At 56.0% G+C, this 26,176-nt stretch overlaps 3 protein-coding genes across 5 annotated transcripts; 1 reads left to right on the top strand and 2 right to left on the bottom strand.

The window, feature by feature from the left end:
* Positions 1-91: 91 nt before the first annotated feature.
* Positions 92-11,973, top strand: PCBP4 (poly(rC) binding protein 4). Its single transcript, XM_063115255.1, has 14 exons — positions 92-168; positions 1,910-2,015; positions 8,054-8,198; positions 8,387-8,410; positions 8,517-8,549; positions 8,779-8,895; positions 9,129-9,260; positions 9,419-9,547; positions 9,796-9,870; positions 10,030-10,074; positions 10,156-10,219; positions 10,341-10,393; positions 10,481-10,650; positions 11,088-11,973. The coding sequence occupies exons 3-14, from the start codon at positions 8,118-8,120 to the stop codon at positions 11,374-11,376; spliced, it is 1,212 nt and encodes a 403-aa protein (XP_062971325.1). The 5' UTR covers positions 92-168; positions 1,910-2,015; positions 8,054-8,117; the 3' UTR covers positions 11,377-11,973.
* Positions 11,974-12,663: 690 nt separating this feature from the next.
* On the bottom strand, positions 12,664-13,946 carry GPR62 (G protein-coupled receptor 62). Its single transcript, XM_063113529.1, has 2 exons — positions 13,880-13,946; positions 12,664-13,798 (listed from the first exon to the last, which is right to left on the bottom strand). The coding sequence occupies exon 2, from the start codon at positions 13,771-13,773 to the stop codon at positions 12,664-12,666; it is 1,110 nt and encodes a 369-aa protein (XP_062969599.1). The 5' UTR covers positions 13,774-13,798; positions 13,880-13,946.
* Positions 13,947-19,837: 5,891 nt separating this feature from the next.
* PARP3 (poly(ADP-ribose) polymerase family member 3) lies at positions 19,838-25,743 on the bottom strand. 3 transcript variants are annotated; one of them, XM_063114175.1, is made up of 11 exons: positions 25,633-25,743; positions 24,796-24,982; positions 24,111-24,236; positions 23,705-23,893; positions 23,366-23,498; positions 23,049-23,275; positions 22,627-22,776; positions 22,361-22,447; positions 21,935-22,112; positions 20,557-20,712; positions 19,838-20,152 (listed from the first exon to the last, which is right to left on the bottom strand). In XM_063114175.1, the coding sequence occupies exons 2-11, from the start codon at positions 24,973-24,975 to the stop codon at positions 19,983-19,985; spliced, it is 1,596 nt and encodes a 531-aa protein (XP_062970245.1). In that variant the 5' UTR covers positions 24,976-24,982; positions 25,633-25,743; the 3' UTR covers positions 19,838-19,982. The 3 variants fall into 3 exon arrangements, with proteins under 3 accessions (XP_062970245.1, XP_062970246.1, XP_062970247.1); XM_063114176.1 differs by having other exon boundaries at positions 24,796-24,977; XM_063114177.1 differs by lacking the exons at positions 20,557-20,712; positions 21,935-22,112.
* Positions 25,744-26,176: the final 433 nt, after the last annotated feature.

The following is a 26,176-nucleotide window of genomic DNA, read 5'->3' as shown; positions in this document are numbered from 1 at the left end:
TCCTACATGCATCAGCTGTGTCTGTCTATATGTCTTTCTTGGATCTTGTCTTTTGGGATCTGTTTGTCTTTTCTGCTTCTTTTTCTTGCCATGACAGACTGTAGGTAAAATCAAGAGAAAAGAACTCAGGAATCAAGGGACATAATCTGGTGGAGAGTAATCCATTAGGTGAGCTTCTATATGCTTTCCTGCTCGGCTTTCACTCCTTCCTCTGCTCTGCTCAGCCTCCTCCTCCCACCTCCTCCCTCCTTCAGCTGCCTTGTAGGCCAGTCAGCCAGTCACCCACTGCACCCCTCACACACACTCCCTGTCTCTCTTAGGCCACAGGTACATAACATGCTCACATGCATGCTTACACATTTAGAGCCAGCTATGACCCTTCACTTGGGAGCAATCACATAGGTATATGGAATTCTGGACTGACATGCACATTCTCATGTGCAGCTTTGCATTGTAGGCATATACACACGTGCATACATGTGCCTCCACACAAGCACTTGCACAAGTACATGTGCACTTCTAATTATGCAGCACCTCCCTGGGAAGGCGGGGACCCCATGGGCCAGCCCTTGCAGGAGACCTTCTTGCCAGGCTTAGAACTCCACTCACAGATTACAGCCGGCCCCAGCCCAGAATGGCCCCCCAGAGGGAGGGCCACCCCTTTGCCTTTCAGATCTCCCTGCTTTTTCCCTTCCTTCTGGGTTCTCCATGCCTCCCCAGCTTATCAGACCTGGGTCTTCTCAGCCAAGCTTTCCTGCTCTGAGGTACGGGGGGTGGGGAGACAGAGTGGATGGAGGTCGGTGAAATAAAGCAATGCAATTAGACCCTACGGGCGCTAGCTGTCTCCAGAGCGCCGCCCCTCCCCCACCCCATGGGACAGCCACGGTGGGCCCCTCCCCCATCCTGGCGGGACCAGATGGTTCCCCCTGCCCTTTGTCCACCAGGCCAGATGGAGGGGAAGGGAGATTGGATTCCCCTCCCCACCCACACACACATCCAGGTGCCAAGAGACTCAGCTGTGGGGGGAGGTGGAGGTCAGTGGGACCAGGCTGAGCCGATTACCGCGGAGAAGGGGAGGAATATTTGCTCCCCAGGAGGCGGGGGACTTGGGAACAGCTCAGCTCCTCCCCCACTCATCCCTTCCCTAGTAAAGGACTCGAAGGCGTCTCGTCTCTTGCGACCCTAGCCCAAACAGGAATTCTGGGGGTAGATTTGGGGGAATCATGGGGCGGGGTGCACAAGGGCCACAGGCTCTCAGGCCCCTCCTCCAGCTGGTCTGGTAACCTGTCCTGCGCGGACAAGGGCCGGGCCGCGCGGAAGCTGCGGGTGGTTGAGGGGAGCGGGGCTTGGTGGGCGAGATCCCGGAGGAGAAGCGAGGAGAGCCCGGAGCGGGGAGGGTCGAAGTCCGAGCTTTGAGGGACCCGAGCCGAGAGACAGGCGGAGCCGGGCGGCGCGGGGACTGGCAGCGGGGCCGGGGCCGGGGCCGAGATGGGGGGTGCAGGGGGCTCGGCAGAGGCGCCAGGAGGGCGGCCTGGGCCGGAAAGACTAATCGGGCGGGAGTGGAGGGGCTCGGAGCCCGGCGCAGCACGGAGAGGACCGTAGCTGGGGGCCGCGCTTCATGCCGGAACCCCCTGACCCTACTCCCGGGGGCTCTGGGAGCTGCAGGGGAAGGGTCGCCCGAGCCCTCTCGGAAGCGGCCGCCTCTCGGGGCGCACCGCGGCACGCGGGGCGGGGCGGGCGGCTGCGGCACTGGGGTGGCTGGGGCGGGCCCGCCGCGCTGTAATCGGATCCGGGGAGGGGGCGGGGAGGGGCCGGGCCGGGCCGGCCGGGGAGTGGGGGTGGGGGGGGCGCGGAGCCGGGCTCCGGGCCGGCCGGGCTCCGCGCCTGTCAAACCCCTCATTGTTCGCAGCTGATGTCACTCGCAGTTGTGAGCGGCCGCCTCTCCCGGGGACAATGTGGGACTGAGCGGCCCAGCCGCCGCGCCGCCGCCGCCGCCGCAGGACAGCCCCAGAGAGGTAGGGCGAGGGCCGGGCGGGGCACGGCTGGCTGCGAAGTTTGGGGGTTCGGCCGGGGGCGGGGAGCCTGTGCCCGGGTCCACGGGCTGGGGTCCCGGGTTTGGGGGACTGAAAGACTGTGAGGAACACATTCTCTATCCCATACAGCTGAGGCCTGCACAGGTGGGGGGCGCTGGTCTGCCAGAGGAGCCCCCATTACCAGGGAGGGGCATCCGGACCTTAGATCACATATTTGAGGCCCCCATCCCACCCGCTGTTTCTGTCCTTTGGACCTGCTCTTCTCTTGACCTCCTGCCCTGGATTCTGGTTCTGCTCCACCTCTGTCCCCATCTGCCATTCTCCTGCAGCTCCTGGCTCCGCACACACCCCTTCCCATTCTCTGCAGTCCTTAGGGGAGCCAGACACAGACCTCCAGGCCAGAGGTGTATGGAGATGACAGTTGGGGGCTCAGAGTGGTCCTTGCTGCCCTGTGGCTCCTCAGTCTCTCAGTTCTGACCTAGCTTCTTGGCTGGGATACTGGGGGATGGGTGTGGGGGGCTCTGCTACTCACTTCAGCCTGGCCCTCATGCCAGCCTGGACAGGAGAAGGAGGTGCCCGCCTCCTCACTCCCCTATCCCAGGCCCGCCATCTTGAGACCTGTGGCACCCAGTGCCCCGCCCGGCCCCAGCACCCAGGAGAGTGATCTTCAAGGGCATGCTCCTAAGGCAAGTTGCATCCCCTCCTCCTGGAATGTGGAGCTCTGGGTTCCCACCAAGGCCAGGATGATTACCTTCATGCTGAACCAACAGGGCATGTGTTCCCTGGGGCCCTCCTTCCCCCACAAAGAACTCTTAGACCCTAGTGGCTCCCTAGGAGTTGAGCTCCAGACCTCACTGTTTCCTGGGGTCACCCTCGTTGCCTCAGGGTCAGCACCTGGGACCCTATTTCCCCATATGAAGATCCCCTAGCCCCTCCAGGTCCTGGAACCCCCTCAACTCCAAGGCACCCCCGTCCCAGCCCCCACCCTCTAGCCTTCATCAGCATGCAGGCTCAGGCTGTCCAAACACAAGGGGATTGTTCTCCTTGCATGCTCAGGGTGGGGGGCTGGGAGCAGGCGGCCCACACACCCTGGCAGGCCCAGGGCATGGGGAGGCTGGCTTGCCACACCCTGTGTCCCCAGACAGGCTCCGTCTACCCTTCCTACTCCCATAACTGCCCCCCCCACCCCCCACCTCTATCACCATTGCCCAGTGGTGCTGGCCTCTTGAGGAAAGAGCTCTGAGCTGCACAGGTGGACCCCTGGGTTCTCCCAGCTCTGCCAGTTGCCTCCCATGTAGCCTTGCAAACAATCCCCTTCCTCTCTGGACCTCAGGGTCCTCTCTTGATTGGTGAGACCCTTCCAGCTGTGACAGGCTGAGTCTGACTCAATTCTGTGTAACCTAGCCCACACCCCAGCTCTTCCAGCTCCCCTTCCCAATGGAGTGATCCACTCTGGCTCCTCAGAAGTCTCAAAGCATAGCCAAATCCCCTACCCCTGCAACATACCCAGGAGCCCCTATACCTGGAAAAATAGCAGGAACAGGGGCTGGGGATGCTGGGGAAGGAACTGGGAAACTTGTCCAGGTGGATCCTGGCTCTGCCCATGTGGCTGGTTCCTCATTCTCTGGGTCTTCTCACCCTACCCTCATTGTTCCTCTGGGACCCTCAGCCCCATCTTTGGTCCCTAATGCCCCCAGACCCCGTGAGCACTAACTCTTCTTGCACACTGAGCCTGGTCCTGTCTCAAATTTCGTATTCTCTGGTAGCTCTCTGAATAGTGGAAAAACAGTCTCAGAAATGCCCAACTGGGACTCTTTGAGTTGCGACCATATCTTTGGGGGGCACAGAGGCCTGAGTGATTATCTCTGACTTGGAAAGTTGAAGAGAGCTCCACAGAGGAGGTGGCATTTGAGAAGGATTTTGACAGAGAGTGGGGGAGGATGGGCATTCAAGCTGGGATAAGCCTGGGCAAAAGCCCAGAGGCCTGGAGGTGCTAGGCATTTTCTGCAGTCTGGCATGTGTGGGGGATGGGATGAAGATGAGAAAAGAGACTTTGGCAGGGGCAGGATCATGAAGGTCCTTGATTACCTGTCCATGGAGATCAGGCTTTATTCCTAGGGCACTGGGGAGCCATGGATGGCTGTTGAGCAGCAGAGTGAGCATATAGTCTTCAACATGGAGAATGGAAGCTTCATATCTTTCTTAATTTGGGTGAGACAGTGAGGGGATGGGTACCAGTGAGTGGGGCAACAACATGAGCCTGTGGCCTTTATTCTAGAGCCCAGTCTGGGCCTGGGCCTGGGCCTGCCTTGGTTTCCCTTGGCTATGAAGAGCCTTGGGGGGCTGCCTGATGATGCTCTAAGGAGGCATTTGGCAGCTTATCAGAGCTCCCCTTCCCTGCCTGGCACTTTTGTCTATGAGGCAGATCTGAATCAAGAAAGCAGGGGCTGGAGCTTGTAGATCCAAGGCTGCTCTTCTGCAGGCCTGTCTTTCCCCTCCTACCCTCAAAACTGGGTGTGATTGGCCATCCTGGGAGGCTGAGAGGCTGGGCACATGGGTCTGAGGATGCTGGGGCAGTTCTTGTGGAGGCATTGCTCATCAGGAAGGGTGAGCATCCCCAGAGAAGGGGACGGGCAGGGGAGTCAGGAGCCCTCAATGCTGATTCCCCCCCCAGGCCCAGTGTCCACCCCCTGCCACACCCTGCCTCGCCTGATGCTCTGAGCCATTCCCCAGCATCACTGGGTGTGGCTAGCATGGCTGCTTTCAAAGTAGGAATAGGAGAAGGAGGTTGCTAGGTTGGAAGCTTGGGCTGCTGAGGGGGATGTTGGGGGATGTAAGATGGGGGAAGAAGCTGGAGACTAGACCCAGCCCAGGTGGGTCCACAGGCCCTAGTTGGTCCAGACACTGGCCAGCAAAGCTGAGGGAATCCCCCAAGGGGCGGGCCAGTCTGCTTGAGTTGCTTGGCCCCAGAAGCCCTCCCCTCCCCCGGATTGTTCTTGCTTCAGAACAAAGCCAGGGTGGACACTTGATCCCTGCATGTGGGGGGAGCTGGCTAAGCCCCCGGCCCTTTGATTGGGCAGCTGTCATGGAAGAGAGACAGCTGGGGGGGAGGGGCAGGAAGGGGGCAGCCACCATCGCTTACACAGCTGTTACTGTCCCCCCCCACCCCCTCCAGCCTGAGTGGCAGGAAGCCAGGGACAGAGGGAGTGGGCACTGGGTCTGGGGAGGGGGCCTTTGGAGCAGAAGGGAACGCCTGAGGTCAGAGTCTTCGTCTGAGTTTGGTATGTGCTGCCAGGGATCCCTGCTGACCAGAGGAGGCTGGGCACCCTCGGAGGTGAGCTGGAGGTCAGTGTGACATGATGTGTGGCTGCCACGTGGGTGGCCCAGCAGAGACCCAAGGCCCACCAGACTGGAGCAGCAAGTAACTTTCTATAGCTAGCCCTGGTGAGGGCAGAGGAGCCAGTAAGAGGGGCTGCTTGTTCTTAGGGCCCTAGGAGAATAATTTGAGAGACATGGGTTAGGACCCCTGATTCTCTCCAAAAGGCAGGAAAGACCTTAAGGGTCTGTCAGAACAGAAAGGGCACAGAGAGACTAGCAACTCTCCCCTCACCCCAACCCCTAATCATAGTACAGGTAGGTAAATGGAGGCCCAAGGCAGGTGAGGGCGTGGCCAAGGTCGCCCATTGAATCTGGGGCAGTGGGTTTCTGCCGCAGACCCAGGTGTCTTTTCCATGGCAGGAGCTCCAGTTGTGGCCATGTTCCAGCCCTCCTGTCCCATTTTTCCTGGAGCCACAAGAGGTGATGTGGAGATGGTATGGGGACAATGTCAGGTCTCCCAATGGTTACAACCCCAGAGGGGTTCCTGAGCCCTGGAAGGTTCTGGGGCTTAAGACTGTGGCTCTGGATTCAGTCTTTTCCAAACAGGACCTATGTCTACAGGACCCTACCCCTGGCTAGGCAGGGGTCTCAGAGATTACTGAAGCCTGGTCACCACCTCTGAAGAGTCCCTCCTTCAGGAAGAGGGCTAACAGACGCAGACAGGAGAACCCCCAAAGGGGAGGCAGTTGGGGCCTGGGACAGCCCCATGCTAGCAGGCAGGACCCTGCTAGTCCCACCATGCCCCAGCTCTCTGTGACCTTGGGCAGGTTACAAGATCCTCCCTAGGTGTCAGTTTCCCCTTCTGTGCAGTGTATTTTTCTGCTCGGCTAACCAGTGTATTCAGAGCACCTTCTCTGGCCTGGCTCTGAATGAGCCCTCAGGATCAAGGAGAAGGTGGCAGCTTTGGCTCCTGCTCTAAGGGGCTCCCGGGCTTGGCTGTCCAGGGAGACAGAAACCAAGCACGTCATCACAAGTGCTTTGAGGGGGTAAGTGCAGGCAGCTGGGGGAATGTCGCTTAGCAAGGGCAGCCAGCATAAAGTTGGCCAGGATGCTCAGAGAGCACAGTCTCTGCATCCACTGCTGATCTCTAACCTCTGGCAAGCCTACTGCAGAACTCAAATGGAAGGAGCAGGTGCTTGGGGAGGTGCTCAGGGGAACAGGGTTGTCATTGCCATTATGTACATATGGGAATGGAGACCTCATGCTCTACAGTGGCTTGCTCAGGGTTCCTGAGAAAAAGCCAGGCTAGGAGCCCCTCTTCCCACTCCACACCCAAGCTCTGGTTAGCAAGGGGAGTTCAGAAGAGAGAATTGGACAGAGCTCCATGCCCTGGACCTTCATGTCAGAATGGAGCAGGAGGCTGAGGAACAAGGCGACCAGAAGCCTCCAGAGTGCTTCAAGCCCAGCACACTCATCCTTTGCCCCCATGCCCTTCCAGGCAGAAGAAATTTGCAGGGTTAGGGCTTGGTCTTGGCCCAGACTTGCCACTAGTTGGTCACACTCTGTTTTCCTCCTTAGGTTCTGGTCCCTTGGTGATCTTCCCATCAAGGCTGAGCCTTGGAGGGAGGTAGCCGCTGAAGGAGAGGGATTTCCAAGCAGGATTAAAGTTCAGGATTAGCCGGGGCATAAAAAGGGGTTGGGTTGAGAGGGCTGGCGGCTGAGCTAATCCTAGCAGCTAATCTCAGGCTCCGCCTTCCTCCATCAGTTAATGGCCTTGACATTCCTGTAGCCCACCAAATCCCTTTCTTATGCACCACCCAGTCCCAGGGAGAAGTAGTCTCTCCATTTTATGTGTGAGGAAATTGAGACTTGTTTCTGGTACAGTAGAAAGTGTTCCAGGCTGGGAATGTGGCCAGCCTGGATGCTTCTTACCTCCTATTCCCAGGGCCAGTCTCGGCACATAAGAGAGAGATTGGAAACACCATTGGGCAGACTGCTGGTCCCCTGATATCCTCTGCCCACCCCCAACCCAGTGCTGAATGAATCCTGCCCAGAGCTGTCTGCTGGGCGCCTCTGCTCTAGTGACCTCTAGTAAAGGAGAGGTGCCTCTCAACCCATCCCCCCAAGCCAGGAAGAGGGGAGGAAGGGGCAAGAGGGCCCATCCTAGAGCTGTACCACTTTTACAGCCTCCTTCCCTTCAGGACCTCCTATGACTGCTCCAATTTCCTCTCCAGCCATTCCTACATGCTAGCCAGTGGGGGGCTCTGACCCCTGGATGCAAGTGTCTTTTATTTGGATAAACTTTCAACCTTAACTCAACCTTCAAGGCCCATCCACAGGGATCTCCTCTTCCAAGAGGTCATGGAGAAGGCTCTCCTGTCTGGACTCCCATAGGCCTAGTTAACTCTCTTCTAATACATGAGTAGAGAGGAAGGATACCCATGGAGACAGTACCTACTATGTATGTGCTTATCTCATTTTCATTTGCATAACTCCTTGTGGGTAGGAATTGGTATCCTCTTTTATAGAAGGATAAATGACCTGTGCAGGGTTATATAGCTAGTGGGACACACACAAGCACACCGGAACTCAAGGTCCATGCTGTCTCCCTCCTCTGGGAGTTTGGCTCTGGAGCCCTCATTTAAGGGCAGGGGCAGGGTGACCTGGGCTCCTCTTTAACTCCTCTTCCACTCTCCTGCCAGAGCCGGCCAGGCCACAGTGTGGACATAGTCCCAGGCCGCTGTGGCCCCAGCCCCGCCTGTCAGGATGAGCAGTTCAGATGCGGGGCTGGAGGAGGAGCCAGAGCTCAGCATCACCCTCACGCTGCGGATGCTGATGCACGGGAAGGTGAGTGGGTGGGGGGCTCTGCCATGGCTTGGGTGTTTGTGGAGGGCAAAGCAAGGCCAGGCAAGGTGGGGCCAACACGAGTTTGATCTCAGCTGTCCTGTCTGCTGTGGAGCCCCTGGCCAGGTTGGGGGAAGGGCCGGGCCTGGGGCATTGATACCCATCTGACTCCACTTTTGTCTTGTTTGCAGGAGGTGGGCAGCATAATTGGGAAGGTAGGTATCCGGTTCTGCTCTATATACTGGCCTCAACCTGAGGCCTCAGCCCAGGGAAAGAGGCAATGACTGCTCACGCTGAGTGATTCTGTTTTGTCTCCCACAGAAGGGAGAGACTGTAAAGAGAATCCGGGAGCAGGTGAGGATGGAGTTTGGGGGAGGAGCTCAGGGCACCTGATGTGGAGGAGAGGGGAGACCCCTGCCCCACCTTCTCCCAAAACCACTCCATCTGGGATGACCATTGAGTGCCCCATGGGGTGGCGGTTTCCAGCCTCAGCTGGGACCTGGTGAGTGGGGCAGGCAGACAGGTTCCAGGCGAGGAAGTTGGAAAGGTGCCCTGCTGCCCGGTGCTCATCTTGTACCTGCAGAGCAGTGCCCGGATCACCATCTCTGAGGGCTCCTGCCCCGAGCGCATCACCACCATCACTGGGTCTACAGCGGCCGTCTTCCATGCAGTCTCTATGATTGCTTTCAAGCTAGATGAGGTCCGTGGCTGGTGGTTGGTGGGAGGCCAAGGGTGGTTCCTCAGGAGGTACAGGACTCTGACTCCCGATAGTGGCTATGGGTGGGGGTGGGGGAAGTCAAGCTCAGGGCAGTGTTCCCTTGGAGTTGAACTAGGGAAGGGCTACTCTCCTCATCCTTCAGTAGGATGACACTTAAAGAGAGGTGGAGGAGTAGCAGGGGCATGCACTGCTAACCCACCATCTCCCTGCCCCAGGACCTTTGTGCTGCTCCTGCAAATGGTGGGAATGTCTCTAGACCTCCAGTGACCCTGCGCCTTGTCATCCCTGCCAGCCAGTGTGGCTCACTGATTGGGAAGGCTGGCACCAAGATTAAAGAGATCCGAGAGGTGAGGGGAGAGGGATACCATGCACAGGGAGCCTCCACCCTGCCATTTTGAGAGGGAAACTGCTTATGACTTTCTACCCCCTGGGGAGCTCTGAGCCTGGGAAGCCCTTGTTTGGGCTATGGGAGCTGCCAGAAGTGGCCCCTGTTCTCTGTTTGCAGACTACAGGTGCCCAGGTGCAGGTAGCAGGGGACCTGCTCCCCAACTCCACAGAGCGTGCTGTCACTGTATCTGGGGTGCCTGATGCCATCATCCTGTGTGTGCGCCAGATCTGCGCTGTTATCCTGGAGGTGCTGTCCTGGGGCAGGGAAAAAGGGGGCAGGAGATGGGCCCTGGGCCTGCCTCATTATGTACCCCAAGCCCTATGCATGTGATACTAGGTGGGGCAGGGTGGGGATGCAGGGATGGATTATGAGCTCCAGATTGTCAGGATGCATTTACCTGGAGTCATAGGAAGGGCCTTGAGGCCTCTGGGCATTTGGTGAGGTTAGTGGGGCCTGAGAGGGTCCTGACAGAGCCTCCCATTTATGCCTTCCAGTCCCCACCCAAAGGAGCCACTATCCCATATCATCCGAGCCTCTCCCTAGGTACAGTCCTTCTCTCCGCTAACCAGGTGAGGAGACAGTGGGAGGGGTGGGAAGCATTACTGGAGAAGGGGGATTAAGACGGGATGGAAGAAGGAATTGGGGATCTGCGGATGGGAGAAGTGACTCTGTTCAAACTGCCCTGATTTGTCACAGTAACCCCCTTTTCACCCATTTTATCCCCACAGGGTTTCTCTGTCCAGGGTCAGTATGGGGCTGTGACCCCAGCTGAGGTGAGTGACCCACAGCCCAAGGCACCCACCCCTTCCCAAACCAAGCCTCCTCTGACTTCTGACCAGCCCTCTTTGGCACAGGTCACCAAGCTCCAGCAGCTCTCAGGCCATGCAGTCCCCTTTGCCTCACCTAGTGTGGTGCCAGGTAAGCAGTCCCTGCAGAAGGGGTCACAAGCAGATCCCAAGAGGCTGGGCAACCCCCTTGGAATGGACATGGGAGATGGGAAAGGCCAAGAAACACACTTAGTTCCCCTTCTTCCCTTCAGGACTGGATCCTGGTACACAGACCAGCTCGCAGGAATTCTTGGTTCCCAACGATGTGAGCAGGGGATGGGGTGGCTGGAGAGTGGGTAGGGGGCCCGGAGGTTTGGGCCTTGCCCAGGGTTGAATTTTGCCTTCCCCCTAGCTGATTGGCTGTGTGATCGGGCGCCAGGGCAGCAAGATCAGTGAGATCCGGCAAATGTCAGGGGCACATATTAAGATTGGGAACCAAGCGGAGGGTGCTGGTGAGCGGCACGTGACCATCACTGGTTCTCCGGTCTCCATTGCCCTGGCCCAGTACCTCATCACTGCCTGGTGAGCATGTGGTGGGTGGTGGGAGTGTCACAGACAGAGGTGGGGAGGGGAGAGCTGACCTCCTTTCTCGGTCTGGGAGTGTCCTCTGCCTCCCTTAACCCTATCCCATTTCCTCATGGTGTTCTGCCTAAATAACCCCATGTTGTCCATCTTCTCCCTCTGCAACCATCCTACATATCCTCTTTCCCCATTGCTGTCTCTTTTCCCTGGGTCTTTGGCCTCCCCATCTCTCCCCTCACCCCGTCTTATACCTGCCTATCCTTTCTTCCCATCCTCACCCTCCCACCTCTCCCATCTTCCCCCAAACATGTGCACCCATGTCATTGTTCTCTCCTCAACTCTTCTCTCCTGTCTAATCTCATGCCCTATATCTGCCCTCGCTGTCCCTCTCTCATTCCCACTTTCCCATTCTTCTCCTTCTATATCCTTCTCTCCAGTCTAGAGACGGCCAAGTCTACCTCTGGGGGGACACCCAGCTCAGCTCCCGCAGACCTGCCCGCCCCCTTCTCGCCACCCCTTACAGCCTTGCCCACGGCTCCCCCAGGCCTGCTGGGCACACCCTATGCCATCTCCCTCTCCAACTTCATCGGCCTCAAGCCTGTGCCCTTCTTGGCTCTACCACCTGCTTCACCAGGGCCACCACCAGGCTTGGCGGCCTATACTGCCAAGATGGCAGCGGCCAATGGAAGCAAGAAAGCTGAGCGGCAGAAATTCTCCCCGTACTGAAGCCAGCTGAGGCACACGCAGGGGCAGGCAGGACCGCCGGCAGGGGGCTGCCTCCACACCCTACCTGCTCACGGAGACTCCACCCTGGGGTCCCAAATGCCGCTAATGTCCAGAAGCATGGATGCACCCCCTACCCTGCCCCCATCTATGGGAGTTTCTCCTCTCAGAGTGTGGGCAGTTTTTGGCCCAGGGTTCTAGGAGCTGCAGCAGCCCCAGGGCAGGGGCCCCACCCCTCAGCTCTGTGCTTGGATGCAGGGTGCAGCCAGGAGCCTCCCTAGTGCCCCACCATGGGGGGTCACTCATATGCTCCCCATATCTTAGGGCTTCTGGCCTACTGTCCTTGTTGGAGTCAGAAGGGGGTCTTGGGGGTGGCTGGGGACACACTTCTCTCCCCACCTCCTGCAGACTCCTGCTGCTTCCATTGGTACTTTTTTGACTGGAATGGACTGACTGGGCATGTCAGGGAGCACCCCAAAGAGGGGGCACTGCCGGGTACCTGGGGGAGTGGCATAGGGTCAGGGGCCCAGTTCTCAGCAGCAGACACTGTACAGTTTTTTCAATCCCTGTTTTTGAATAAATATTCTCAGCGACCAGGAAGCTGTGAAATACTGGTGTTGGGGGTGGCAAAATCTCCAGAAAATTAGTGCAGCTGAGGCCCAAAGGACCCCCATCTGTGAATCCACCAGCTCCAGTTGGGCCTTAGCCCCTTCCACACACCAGTCCTGGGACTTCAGAGCCCTTTGTGGGTCATGTTGTCCAGCCTCCTGCTTCTAGCACCAAATTGGTCGGGTCATTTTCTGGGCATTTTAGAAGCAGATGGAGGAGTTTCAGTAGCTGTGTCCAGCTTCTTCTTGGTGCGGATGTCAGGGAAGCCTGAGTGTCTTCACAGGTTTCTCCTGCTGTGGTTGTAACCCAGACCCTGCTCTGCTTGGCCCATCACTTTGGCTATGAGCCCTTAGGGTCTTCTCTCCTCCCTTGGTCTGGGGACCATCCAAGAGTTTCATAAACCACCTATCGTGGAGGGGCCCTTAGAAATGGTGCAGGGTACAGATGGGAAAACTGAGGCCTAAGGAAGGGTAGGGCTGTGCACAAGACCATGCAGTGTTGGGCCCAGAACCCAGGATTCCCGGCTCTGAAAAGCCTCTGGGCCTCACAAGTCTGCAGGTACCCTTTCTCTTCCTGTTCCAGAGCCAGAAGTCAGGCAGGGCACCCGCTGCGACCTGCACAGGGGCTGGATGGACCCCCTCTGATAGCACTCTCCTTTCTCCAGCTCAGGAAAGAGAGCTCTCAGGTGGCCTCTGGCATGCTCAGGCGCTGCCCTCCTGCCCACGTGTGGGCCTGTTCCGGTGCCTCAGTGGGGCCTAGGGCAGATCCCTCAGAGGCGGGTCCCTGAAGGCGCTGCAGCAGTGCCTGTGAGTGCCAGGTCTGCCGAGCACAAGCCTGCCGAGCACAGGCCCGCAGGGGCCGGGGCAGCACGCGGCAGGTGAGGCGGCCCAGCGCTAAGCGCACTGGACGCTGCAGCAGGCCATACAGGAAGGGGTGAGCCGCGAAGGCCGAGTAGGCTACCCAGGTGACAGCCGCCTCGGCCTCCGCGACCCGCGCTGCAGGCGCCAGGCACGCGCAGCCATAAGGCAGCCAGCAGGCTGCAAACTGGCCCACCGCCAGCGCTGGGGCCAGGGCCGCTTTGCCCCCAGGCAGGCGAGGCCAGAGGGGCGGCAAGATGGAGAGGCGGCTATCCAGAGAGTCAGAGCGTAGCCGGGCCCCGCGCGCGGGCCGCGGGGGCCGCAGGGCGGCGCGACGCGCCACGAGGAAGATGCTGCTGTAGGCGCCCAGCAGCAGGAGGGCGGGCAGCGCGAAGGCCAGCAGCGCCCAGAGCGGCCGGAAGGGCCCGAGGCCCCCGGCCAGGACCGAGCAGCGAGCCGGGGCAGGGGGCGGTGCGGGCGGCGGCCCGAGCAAGGAGAGCGCGCCCAGCAGCCCAGCCGCGGCCCAGACGGCGGTGAGCACGAGCACGGGCGGCGGCCGCGCGCCTGGCCGCAGCGGGTGCACTATCAGGCGGCAGCGCGCTAGGCCGAGCGCGGCCACGCCCAGCGTGCAGGCGGGCAGCAGAGCCGAGGACAGGAAGCGCGCCGCGCGGCACGGCGCGGGGCCCAGACGCACGCGGCCCAGCCCGGATGGCGGTGCGGCCAGCAAGCTCAGCGGCATGATGGAGGCAGCCGCCAGCAGGTCCACGATGCATAGGTGCACCAGGTAGAGCGCGTCGCCCAGTCCTGGCGTACGCAGCACCACGACCAGCAGTGCGCTGTTGCCCAGCAATGCCCCCACCTCCAGGACAGCCGCCAAGATTAACCCCACCGAGCCTGCGACTTCTGTGGCGTTCAGCTCTGTCGTGTTGGCCATTTGACCGCTCAGGCTTCACCCTGTGCTGGGATGCAGAGAGTAAAATGGAGCCTCCAGTTCCAGGTTTCCCATCACCTGTCCGTTGCTCCTCTGGTCCGTTGCTCACCTCATAGGCTGCACAGGAGGTGGCTCCGTCGCTCAGGCTGCCATCCTCTTGGGGGCTTGGCCAGCCCCATGGAGGGTGCAAGGCTGAGCCTGCTGGCTCTCTCCCCTGCCTCAGCCCAGCTACAGCAATTCAGCTTCTGCTGGAGATGGTACTGGCTGTCACTCTGATGTTGCCCTTTAGAGAAACACAGAGCTGACAAGGGAGAGGCAGGGCCTGGTGCCAGCCGCCTGGGTCCTAGCAGCTGCCAGCTGGAGGCTGGAGGCTCTGCTGTGGAAGTGCCTGGGGCCCCCAGCAGGCACTGGCTTGCAACCTAGACGCAGGAAGACCCTTAGGAAGACCCAGGAAGGCTAGTTGTCTCGGAAAGAAAGGAGACTGGGAAAGTGAGGGAAAATCACAGGCCATGCCACGTGGTAAGTGCTCAGCCCATATAAACGTGGTACAGATAGGTGCTCCATGATAGTGTGTGGAATAAATGAGAGGAGGCAACTGCTGTTTGTTGTTTTGCTGCTAGCAAACAAGTTCTGGTAAGAGCACCCTGAATTGTCCATCCCCAATTTTCAGGACCTGCAGAGTTTGGTTGAGCAAGATCCCCATCCTCCATTTTCCCCATTAGGCACAAAACCCAATCCTAGCCAATGAGTGTATGGCATCCGCCCTCACCCCAAGGTGGTTGTTCAGGCAAAGCTGTGTAACTCAGTGGTGCGCATGCCCCCAGGTGAAGTCACTCGGTCCCATGGCAAAACCCCATCTATACCAATAGCTTGCATTTGTATCTTTCTCTCCCTTGAAACCCAGACTTGGATACCCAGCTGCCTCTTCAACATCTCCCCCAGTACTTCAACTAATGGCATCTCAAACTTCTTGTGTCCAGAAGAGAACCATGACTTTTGACCCCTCCCTAACCTGCTCCTCCCAGAGTCTTCTCCATCTTAGTAAACTCCACTGCAGGAGGCCTTCCTTTCCCCCATGTCCCATAACCAATCCATCAAGTTCTCCAGAATCCAACCATTTCTTACTACCAACACTACTACCCTTGTCCTGGCCACCACCACCTCTTACCTGGATCATTCAGCATCCTTCTAACTGGTCTCCTGGCCTCTGCTCCTGTACCTGGTGCTGGCCATTTGTCTGTTCACCCTCAGATCCATTCTCAACCCTTCCCCAGTGCTACTCTGCCTTCCTAGGAACTATACTTCCAGGCTCCTTTACCAACTGGCTTTGGGCATGTTCAGCCAATGGCAGTTAGTAGCAGAAGACTGGAGAGTGGGAGGAGAGAAGAAGCCAGGACATTTTCTCTCAAATGTTCAGCCTGGGGCTCTGGATCTACCTCTGTGGAAGACGGCCTCTCTTCCCATAGTTCTGGCTCTCTCCAGGCAGACCCCTTCATGGTTCTGGCTCCTGCAGGGTGACCCTGGCCTCTGGGGATCAGAACACCATTTCCTTCCATTATCCCCCCAGCCTTAGGGTGGTGGTGACTTCCTGCTGTTGCTAATCTCTGGATTGCCTCATTATCTTGTTTGGTAGTTCAGTTCTTTCTCTGTATCAAAAAGTCCTTATCTGATATACCTAGGGTGATTTCTGTTTTGCTGAGTGGATCTTGACTGACAAATACCCTACAGTCCACTTTCCACACAGCAGCTGAAGTGGATCCTTCTAAAAATGAATCAGATCGGGTTATGACCCTGCTCTCATCCCTCCAAGAGCTTCCCGTTATCAGAACAGAATCTCAGCTTCTCTGTGCCGTGAGTTGGCCTCCATTATCTGCCTTTTCCCTACCTCTCTGAGTTCACCCTCCTACTTGCCCACTGTACTTGCAGCCACAGCAATCATCTTGCTGTTCCTCCCACCTGTCAGGCCTGTTTCCACCTCAACATCTTTGCACTTGCCATCCCCTCTGCCAAAACACTCTTCCCTCAGATCTGTCCATGGCTTGCTCTGTCACTTAACTCAGCTCTCTACTTGAGAGAGGCCCTCATTGACCATCTTTTCTAAAATCATTCCACCTTACCATCACTCTAATCCTTTCACCCTGCTTTATTTCCTCTCCTGGAACTTTCCCCACCTGTTATTATATTCCATATGTGTGCACATGTTTGTTTAGAGCCTCTTTTACTAGAATGTAAGCTCCATGAGAGCAGGGACCTTGTCTGGGTCTTGCTTGTGCCTGTGCTCCTAGAACCCATCACAGGCAGGCAGTCAGCATTGGTACAGAACTAGATGGTAGAGTCAGGGCATGGACCTACTGGTTTGACTCATTTCATTCTGGAATTTGAAGGGTCCCAGCCCAATTCTCCATTATTCAAATGAGCAAACTGGGGCCCAGAGAGGGGAGGAATGTGTCCTACCTAGATCGCACACCTGAGTTGGACCGGGAACCCAGGTGCTTTCTAGAGCTCTGTCCACACAGACACCCTTCCTGTACTTGGCCATAACTTGAATATGGACGTTTCCCTCAAGAAGGTGAAGCTGGATTTTTGAGGTTTGGGTTCAGAGGAAGGGGAAAGGCCAACTCCTCCTTTCTCTTTTCCCTGCCCAAACAGGCTTGCAGGCCTGGGACAGCCCCTGAGCCACCAGGGCCTGGGGAGAGTTTGTGGGGCCAGGTGGGAGTAGCAAAGTAGAAAAGTGGACTGGGGAAGGCAACAAGGAAGGGATGGGGTCTATGGGGGACTGGAGAGTGCATACTCCCTCCAAAATCATTAAAACAAATTAAAAACTAAAATACTTCGGTGTGTGTGTGTGTGTGTGTACTGCAAAAGAAACACAGGAAGGATAAGCCAGAAAGTAATGAAGCTGGCTCCCTAAAATACTTCGGGGTGTGTGTGTGTGTGTGTGTGTGTGTGTGTGTGTGTGTGTGTGTACTGCAAAAGAAACACAGGAAGTCTTAAAAACTAAAATACTTCGGTGTGTGTGTGTGTGTGTGTGTGTGTGTGTGTGTGTGTACTGCAAAAGAAACACAGGAAGTATTAAAAACTAAAATACTTCGGTGTGTGTGTGTGTGTGTGTGTGTGTGTGTGTGTGTGTGTGTGTACTGCAAAAGAAACACAGGAAGTATTAAAAACTAAAATACTTCGGTGTGTGTGTGTGTGTGTGTGTGTGTGTGTGTGTGTGTGTGTGTGTGTGTGTACTGCAAAAGAAACACAGGAAGTATTAAAAACTAAAATACTTCGGTGTGTGTGTGTGTGTGTGTGTGTGTGTGTGTGTGTGTGTGTGCTGCAAAAGAAACACAGGAAGGATAAGCCAGAAAGTAATGAAGCTGGCTCCCTCCAGCAGGTGAGTGGGAATGTAGTGAAAGGGATAGGATGACTCATCTGAGTGCACCTTTGATAGTTTGGCCTTTGAAACTATGTTAATGATCTACATATTAAAAACAATAAATTAACAAAGATGGGGAAAAAACCCTAAAAGTGAATATAAACAGAAACAAATGAACCTACCTGTATTTTAAATGATTAACATAACCACACTGGGGAGAAACAAGGAACTAATCCAGGTAACGTTTGAACCTGTGTTCAAACTGTTACTTTGAACAGTGACCCTCAGTCTAAAGACTAAAAGGTAATCTTGAATAAGATTAAATAACTCTTGAGCTCGACTTAGAAAGTTTGTGTTTCACCATGGTATGGGTATAGCAATTCTGAAACTCCTTTTTGTGTAGGATCAATCAAGCAAATAAGTAAATATATTGATGTTGATAGAAACAGGTTTTTTACTGTTTGAGAAGGGAGGACATATGGAATTGGGGAAGAAAGGAGGAACTCTGTGGTGTTTGGAACTAGAGAAGTAGATATAGATTTTGTTTGTTTGTTTGTTATATATTTATGTCTACATGTTTCCTAGCTCTCTTTGCTGAAAGGACTTAAAAACAATGGCATTCTACCAAAGAGCACGTCTACTGCCCAGATCTTGGATTGTAAACATTTTCTGCTCCAGGGAACCAAGGCTACTTGGAGAGATGGCTGGTTCCAGGTTCGTACAAGATGAACCTGGATCATCTTGTGATGCCAGAAAGTAAGGAAGTGCTCAAAAAACGATGGGGACACAGAAATGACCTCCGGCTGGCCAAATTTGGGACAATTTGAAAATAAAAATAAATAATGGCAGTAAAGGATTATAACCCATTGAATAAAATAAGAATCCATGAATCTACACTGATAATAAAGGAGAATATTTATTAATAAATATAAAAGAAATGATGGAATTGGATAATTACCATTTGCATCCATCTTAGAAAAAGTTGATTCAGGTAATTGATTTCAGGTAAATATCATCAATAGATAATAAAGCTAGCGGGTGAAAGTTGGTGAGGAATGGGACGTCTATGCCTCACACACACACACATCCTACCCACCCTGGCTATTTTCCCACAGAGTACTGATTAATTATAGAGGGGAGGAATGGTAGCTTTACAGTGGAGAAACCTAGTGGACACCGCCTCAATTAAGTGACCAAAGTTAATTAACATAACCAAGAATGGGACATGTCCCTCCCGATATAGTTCACTGAGGGCACATCATTTATGTCATGTTCCTGCCCATGCAACACCTGAATCTAATCATGACAACACATCAAACTCAAACTGAGACATTTTATAAAACTGGCCTGTACTCTCAAGAGTGTCAAGAATATCAAAGTTATGAAAGAAAATAAAGACTGAGAACATTTCAGATTAAAGGAGACTGAGACACAACTAAATGCAATGTATGAACCTAGACTGGATCCTGCCCTGCTCTCTAGCACCTGCACCTCACCTGCGGATAGGGTTACCAGGGGTGATAGCTGGCATTCCTGCCTGAATAGCCTCCTTTCATGATTGCAGAGCTGTGCCCCTTTGACATGTGTTCAACTTGTTTGTAATGTTCACATATAAGATGCACAGGGATGTCTGGTGCCAAGACGTGTGGCATACTTAATTCACCTGGCAATATATGGGCCAAAGGACAGGATTACCAGGTGGGTTCTCAAATGACAAATAGTTGAGTTGATGGTGAGGGTTCCCTTTAGAGGAGGCAGATGGTTGCAGTGATGAGCCAGGGTAGGCAGGGTGTGTGTGTGTGAGACCCACATCAACTCGTGTGAGTGCCTGCTCCCTGGAGTGGGGCTGGAACTGCTACGTGCTGGGTCACCATGGAGACAAGGGAGGCCCAGGCCTGGTGCAGTCCTGGCAAACACAAGCTGAGGCTAGGGTGAGAAAACACCATGTTTAATATACCTGCCTGCACACACCTGAAGTTTAGCTTGCCTTGGTGACCACGCCTCTCAGACATAGTTTGGGTCAAGGTGGCAGCCTGGGTGGATGTGGGATCCAACCTCCTCTGAGCCTGTGCACTCTAACCACATGGCTTTGGGTACATTGCTGCATGTGCATCCCAGTAATAAGCCCCCCACCACGCCCATCACCTTAGGAGGCAAGACTCTGGGGCCGCAGCTAGGCCAGGACTAACAGGGATTGGAGAGAAGGGGGATTGCTGTCTGGAACACAGAAGGGCCTGGCAAGAAGGGATGACATGGGATCTAGCAATCCTTCTTCTGGGTATATATCCAAAGGATATGAAATCAGTATGTTAAAGAGATATCTGTACTCCCGTGTTCATTGCAGCTTTGTTCATAATAGACATGATATGGAATCAACCTAAGTGTCCATCAACAGATGAACAGACAAAGAAAATATGGTATATGTACACAGTGGAATACTATTCAGCCTTAAAAAAAGAAGGAAATCCTGCCATTTGCAACAACGTGGATGAAACTGGAGGATGTTATGCTAAGTGAAATAAGCCAGGTACAGAAAGACAAATGCCAAACGATTTCACTTATATGTGGAATCTAAAAAAGTTAAACTCATAGAAGTAGAGAGCAGAATAGTGGTTACCAGGGATTGGGAGATGTGGGTCAAAGGATACAAAATTTCAGGCAGGCAGAAAGAATAAATTCAAGAGGTCTATTGTACAACATGGTGACTATAGTAATAACACTGTATTGTATTCTTAAAAACCACACACAAAAAAAGAAGGGGTGATATGGGGGTACCAGGGATGGGCAGGAAGATTGAAGATCATGGTCCAGCCCCTAGCAGGACCCTAGAGGGCAGGGCAGGGCAGGCAGCTCAGAGGCGAACCTCCAGAAGGTAGCGCAGGCAACACTGGCTCTCCTGGTAGATGAGATACTCGCTCTGGGAGAATCTGGAGCTGCTGAACTCTGGGCAGGGGATGGGGTGGCCCTGGGGCACCACCACTCGCTGGCCATCCAGCTCCAGTTCGGTGTCCTGGGTTGGATCTGCAGGGCATAGCAAGGGCCATGGGTGCCTTACTAGTAAGCCCTGCCCGCTATGTGCTCCATTTCTGCCACAGGGAACACCTGCTGATTCCCAGTTTGCCGACCTCCAAGCCAGTGCCTGGGCTGGGCCTTCAGCCTGAAATATCCTCCCACATTTCTCTCTGGGAAACTCCTACTCGTCCTCCAGTGCTCAGCCAATGACACCTCTCTTTGGATGGCCAGGAATGATTTGTTGAATCAGTGGATGTTTGTTGAATGACAAAGTGAATGACTACAGTGAGGAAGACTGCTTCTTTTTGTCCCTCTCCACACCCTTCCCTGTTCACCTCCTCTCTGAAAATGTCCCAGTGCCCTATCTTAGCTCTACCTCTATCCTCAGGCCCGTCCAATTTCCTGGGACTCACCAGGCTCTGTGAGGCCTTGGGCGATGACACTGTCGAAGCTGGGGGGCGGACACTTCAAGTTGGGATTGTCAGTGGTGATGTGGTACTCTTTTCCCAATGCCACCTCGCCCAGGAACATGTAGCCGATATGGTGGGCCCCGCAGTGCATGCCAGAAACTGGAGGACACAGGCAGGCTCAGCTGTGGTAGCTCAGTGTCCTGCCTGACTCCTGGGGCCCTCTCTGCTGCCATGTTATCTCCTCTGGTTTTGCTACCCAGCCCAGAAAAGTGCTCACTGTCCTCCAGCCTTAAAACACCATCCTTGTCCCTGCCTGCTCCTTCCCACCTCATCTGGCTCCCTCCCTCACTCCTGGCTCCCCAAGCCAAGCCTCTGCACCCACTGCCGTCCTCACCAAGGTTAGTAATGGCCTCCCAGTGACTAAACCTAGGGAGGGGGCTTTTCTTCCTGGCCTGCTCTGCTGACTTTGCTACTGACATCTTTTGTCCCCTCCCCTGGGACCTCCCCCTTGCTCTGGCTCCCCTGAAGCCCCCCCAGCCACTCTTAGGCTTCTCTGCCCTCCTGGTGGACCCCAGGGTCTTGGGAAACCTCAGACATCCTAGAACTTCAGCTCCACCTGTCTTTGGATGAATCCCTGGACCTCACTCTCTTGGATGGGTGGGTGGTGGTGGCCTCCAATGATGGGGTCAGACTGAACTGAGGAGCCAGTCCAGGGAGGTCACTTCAGGGAGGATGCTCCCGGCCAGAAACTTGAAAGTCACTGGAGACACCTTTGACCTGTTCTCCTATGCTGCTGTCCCACCTCCTACACACCTCTCTCCTGGATTCTCTGCCCTCACACCTCCACAGCCCTAGGCTGGGTGCCTGTCACATCAGCTTGGATGAGAGTACGGCCTCCCTGCGGCCTCTGGCCTCTGCCACCTTCTCCACAGCTGCAGCCACTGAGATCCTGCTATATACAAGTCCAGCTGGGCTGTCCATCACTCTCTGGATAAGGCCCTCTTGATTGTCTCAGGTCCTCAACACACCCTGCCCCCATCAGGCATTGCTCTAAGCTTCAGAGTCGGGAAGGGCTTGGAAGTCCTGACCAGCTGCAGTCTCCTGGCCTCTGTGCCCATTCTCTTGCCTTGAAAGTTTCTCTTTCACCCTTTCCTGGGTCTGTTTGGTGTGTTCATCCTATCTGCATTACCTCCTCCAGGAAGCCATGCTTGACCACATGCACCTCCTCTGAGCTGTGCCAAGCCACAGGATACTCCATTGAAGACTCTGATCAGTAGCCATTTAAGGGCTCCTCTCCCGATCGATCATGAGTTTCCAGTGGGCAAAGACTGGCCCACTCCACATTAGTACCTTCAGGGCTTGGCCCAGAGGGGCCCCTCACCATAGCCAGCTGACTTGCTGTTCTCCGAGGCAAAGTAGATGCCCTTGCCAACGCGGCCACCGGAATGTGGCATGATGCGGAGCCCGCTGGTGAGGATGGCGGCCACCACAGCCACATTGGTGCCATGCCACAGAAGCTTTCGATTACCCAGCTTGGAGTGGGCCTGAAACCTGTCTCCCTGAGCAGGGGAGGAGGTGGGAAATGGGAGAGTCATGCCACCTGAGGGTTCAGGCACCTGTCCCTGCTGCTCAGATGGTATGACCGAGGCCTAGGGCCCCTCTCTCTGGTCACTCACACACACCTCATGGCCTGGTGGAAATTGGTCGGAGTGGCTAAGTTGGCTCCCTAAGGAGTTGATAAGCCAAGGTTATCTCCCTAAGGGACAGGGTAGTGATGGGATAGGGGGTTGGGGGGAATCTCCCTTACCTCCCCTTTTCGGTTCACTTTCCAAGCATGTTGAAGGGTAGGGCACCCGTGGGTGCTGCCAGTCTTTTCTAAGTAGGTCTGTATCACCTGTGGGGAGAGCAGAGGCTGGGTGCCAAGGGTGGGGGACTCATGGATGACCCCCCCTTTTGTCCCCCTCATCCCAGAGCTCTCCAAGCCCCAGAGACACAGGGAGAGAAAGCTGAGGGCAGGTGGGCAAAGTGCATGTGCCCACTATGAGCCCAGCTCCTCTGCGAGGCCAAGCTCACCTTGTACTCAGGTGCCCCAGAGTCCAGCAGCTGGAGCTGGCAGTTGAGAAGCTGGTAGTTTCGGTCCAGAGGGTGTGGAACCTCCTCCACTATCTTCTCCTCCTCAGGGGCTGCCTGCAATGTCTGGGCCAGCTCGATGTCTGCCAGCACCTGATGATGGGCACCAGCAGCTCGTCTACCCATTTGACCTCTGGGCCTCCCCTCCCCTCTCCCACAAGACTGGTACCACAGCCACCTCACCTGTTTGTCCACCTGTCCACCCCCCACTCCACCTACCTGTCTGGCCATCCCCTCCCTTGTCCTTCAGCCTGCCCATCACAGTCCATCCCTCTGGGCCTTCTCAGCCATCTGTCCCTCATATCCCTTGTCCAGTCTGTCTGTTTGGTGACCCCATCGCTTGCTGCCCACTTGCCAGCCCTCACCAGCAGCATGTCCTTCTTGGCCTGCAGAAGCTCGGGGGAGTTGATGGGTGGGGGCCGGCTGCGGCCAAAGTTGTGTGGGATGACAGTGTAGAAGTGGGAGGACAGCTCCTCCAGGCTTTGGCCACCATCTGTGGGGGCTTTCAGGGCCACCTCCAATGCCTCCAAGGCCTCGAAGCCCCGTGCAATCTGCTGCTTGCTCAACTTTCCCAAGGGCATCTTCTTCACATCTGGGGGACAGGGGAGTGGGGAGACTCAGCCCTGAAACCCTGCAGCCCTACCACCCTGGGGCCCCTGCCAACCTGCCTGTCAACCCTCACCCAGGTTCATGAGGGCCATGGCATTCTTGAACATCTCCTCGCTGAAGATGTTGGTGATGAGCTGCTGTGTGGCTGGGTCCAGGGAGCAGGGTCGCACTTGCTTAGCCACTGTCCTCACTGGGCCTCCATCCACCTGGGGATAGAGGGTACACATGGGCAGGAGTGGCTGGGCAGGGCACCCCCACTTGGAGCAGAACACAGCATTAGACAGAGATTGGCCAGACTGGGGAGATCTGTGCCTGAGGTTGCAAAGATGGATGCTGGCAGAGCCCATCTGGCTGGTCCTTCCAACCAGTCCCCTCCATCCTAGGGCCCACATACCCTCCCTGGCCACTTCACCTTCACCACAGCCTCCTGGGCATCGTCCTCTCCCTGCACTTCGATAAGTGTGTATTTGCCGGGGTGGGCCACGAAGTGGTCCCGCTCTGCCCAGTTGTTCTTGGTCTTTTCCTGAAATTTCTTCTCAAAGTCCTTCTTTGCATCTTCTAGCCGTGTGAAATGTTTGATCTTTGACTGGCCTGTTTCTCCCTGCAAGCAACAGCCTTCAGGGGTGTGTCCACCACAGTACCCACCATAAACATTTGCTGGCCTCTGTGCGGGGCCAGACCCTGTGCCGAGTGCCTCTGGACAGTTGGAGGTGAAGGAGGGGACAGTCAGCAACTCTGGCCTTCTGGGGACCCTGGGGAGCATGTGCTGAGCAGGAAGAGGTGGAGAGGAGGCGGGCACAGGTGGGTGGGGCACTCACCACGCGGCCCCAGCGGTTCCAGCAGAAGAGGTGGCTGCCCTCTTGCAGCAGCTGGATGATGTAGAACTTGTTGCTATTACTCTTGATGTCAGTCTGGTTCAGGGTGCAGTCGTAGTCTTCATGCACCTGGGCCAGAGTGGAGTGGGCCAGGCTGCTGGGGCTGGCCACTGACTACACACTGACAGGGGTCTGTCTGATGGGGACAGGAGTCCAACTGCGCTGGGGAGTCTTGGGAGGCTTGGGGGGGTCATGGTTCTGTCCTAGGGGATGTAGTCTGAGAGGACATGACTAAACCCTGGAATGGGGGTGGGGTGGGATTCTGGGAGGACACAGCTGTGTCCTGGGTGGGGGAATCTGAGGGGGATATGGCTCTGGCCTGAGAGGTTGGTTTGAGAGGACACAGGCTAGCCTTGAGGAGATTGAGAGGAGTAGAGTCCTTCCTTAAGTGTGGTGGAGGGAGGCCTGCCTAGGGTCTGAAAGCAGACATGACCTACCTGGACCTGATGGGGCAGAGCCCTGACCTGACCTTTGGGGTCTTGGGAGAAGATGGCCTTGCTCTGGAACTTACTTGGGGGCCTTGAGCTACATGGCCAGAATTGAGCCCCAAATGGGAGAGGAACAGGTTTGGATGTGTTCGTGCTTATGAGGAAGCAGGCTCCAGGCCTGACTGGGGACTGCAGCTCACCTGGACCCCTGAGTTGTGGCTGAGTGGACATGCAGGGTCCACGCGGATTATGCACTTCTCTGCAGGTGCAGCTCTGAGGGCCTCAGCGGTGGAGTGGAAGCTGTTCTCCTCCCCTGTTCCTTGCCGCCCCTTCTTCTCAGGGCCCCCAGTCTGCACCGAGGGCTTGCGCTTTGGAGCCATGGCTGTCCTGGGCACAGAGGGGGCCTTTAGGTCTCCATGGCCTCCACACCTCACCTGGCCTGCACAGCACCAACCTGCCCCACCCTGGATTTGCCCTTTGGTGGTCTCCCACCATTTCTCCTTGCCTACATTGAACTCATTCCCAGCCCCAGACCCAAACCAGCTCTCTATACCCTAGTTACACCCCTTTCTCCAGTCACTAGTGCAAGGTCTAGTCTGCCCACTCTGGGCAAGGAAGAGTCTGGCTGCCTATCCTCTCCCACTCTCCAGTGTGTCCTGAGGTAATAGGGAAAGTGAAAGGAGAATCTCTTCCTTCCCACTCTGGCTCCTCCCAGTCAAGAATACTATCTGGGTATGGCCTGCTCCTCCCACTGTCAGCTGGCTGGACCTGGCATGGTTACTGGGCTGACTCAGTGGAGCTATGGGGGAGGGTGGGCCACCGCTCCAGGGCCAGCACTCCTGGGGCCAGATCTATCCCTCCAGAGCTTGGGACTCAGTGGTACATACAGAAGCCCTTTCCAATGGACTCAAAAGCCCTGGGATGCCAGGGTGCCAGCCAGGGTTCCAGATCAGTGGTCTTGAAATGCCAGAGGGCAGGGGCCATCCCACTCTATCCTGTCCTGCAGAGGGCTGTGGGCAGGGCTATAGGACACTCACCTAAGAGAAGCAGGGACCTGGGAGAGGTGGCTGCCACTAGGCCTGGTATCAGGACCTCCGTGCGCCTCCCAGGGCAGTTCCAGGTCTGAGGCTCCCTCTAGCAACCCACTGTGAGCCTTAGGCGTGGTTTAGGGAGGGACTTCCCGATAATCGCCAGAGGCTGGCAAAGAGCTGCGGGGCGGGGAGGGGAGAATCCCAGCTATTTGGTCACCAGTAGGCTGTCAGAGGCTGGTGCTGGCAGAGGCTGGTGGCCTGTCCCATGTATGGGTGGACACTCCAGCTGAACACATCTAAGGCTCAGGGGGCTGAGGCACCCTTATCGTTTCTCGTCTGGCCTGGGGCATGCGGCACATGTCCACCGGTACGGGGACTGCCTCCTTCTCCCCAGGACTGCCTGAACCCCGCCATGTTGTCTAGCGCCAGGCTGGTTTACCCTTGGCCCCGCACCAGACCGGGAAGTCACTCCGGACCGCGGAACCCCGCATCTCTGGCACCCCCCAGTGGCCAAGGGGAGCAAACACAGAGAAGGCCGTCCAGGTCCAAC

The sequence above is a fragment of the Cynocephalus volans genome, chromosome 11, assembly GCF_027409185.1.
Source record: "Cynocephalus volans isolate mCynVol1 chromosome 11, mCynVol1.pri, whole genome shotgun sequence".
Lineage (NCBI taxonomy): Eukaryota > Metazoa > Chordata > Mammalia > Dermoptera > Cynocephalidae > Cynocephalus > Cynocephalus volans.
Note: the sequence above shows the minus strand (reverse complement) of the source record. Positions and strands in the feature narration are given on the sequence as shown.

Coding starts and splice junctions, on each gene's coding strand:
- GPR62 (XM_063113529.1), bottom strand. CDS start 13,773: ATGGCCAACACGACAGAGCTGAACGCCACAGAAGTCGCAGGCTCGGTG.
- PARP3 (XM_063114175.1), bottom strand. CDS start 24,975: ATGGCTCCAAAGCGCAAGCCCTCGGTGCAGACTGGGGGCCCTGAGAAG. Junction 22,448..22,626: donor CTGGGGCACCTGAGTACAAG/GTGAGCTTGGCC, acceptor CTCTCCCCACAG/GTGATACAGACCTACTTAGA. Junction 20,713..21,934: donor CAGCAAGTCAGCTGGCTATG/GTGAGGGGCCCC, acceptor TGTGTCCTCCAG/TTTCTGGCATGCACTGCGGG.
- PCBP4 (XM_063115255.1), top strand. CDS start 8,118: ATGAGCAGTTCAGATGCGGGGCTGGAGGAGGAGCCAGAGCTCAGCATC. Junction 8,199..8,386: donor GGATGCTGATGCACGGGAAG/GTGAGTGGGTGG, acceptor TCTTGTTTGCAG/GAGGTGGGCAGCATAATTGG. Junction 9,261..9,418: donor AGATTAAAGAGATCCGAGAG/GTGAGGGGAGAG, acceptor CTCTGTTTGCAG/ACTACAGGTGCCCAGGTGCA.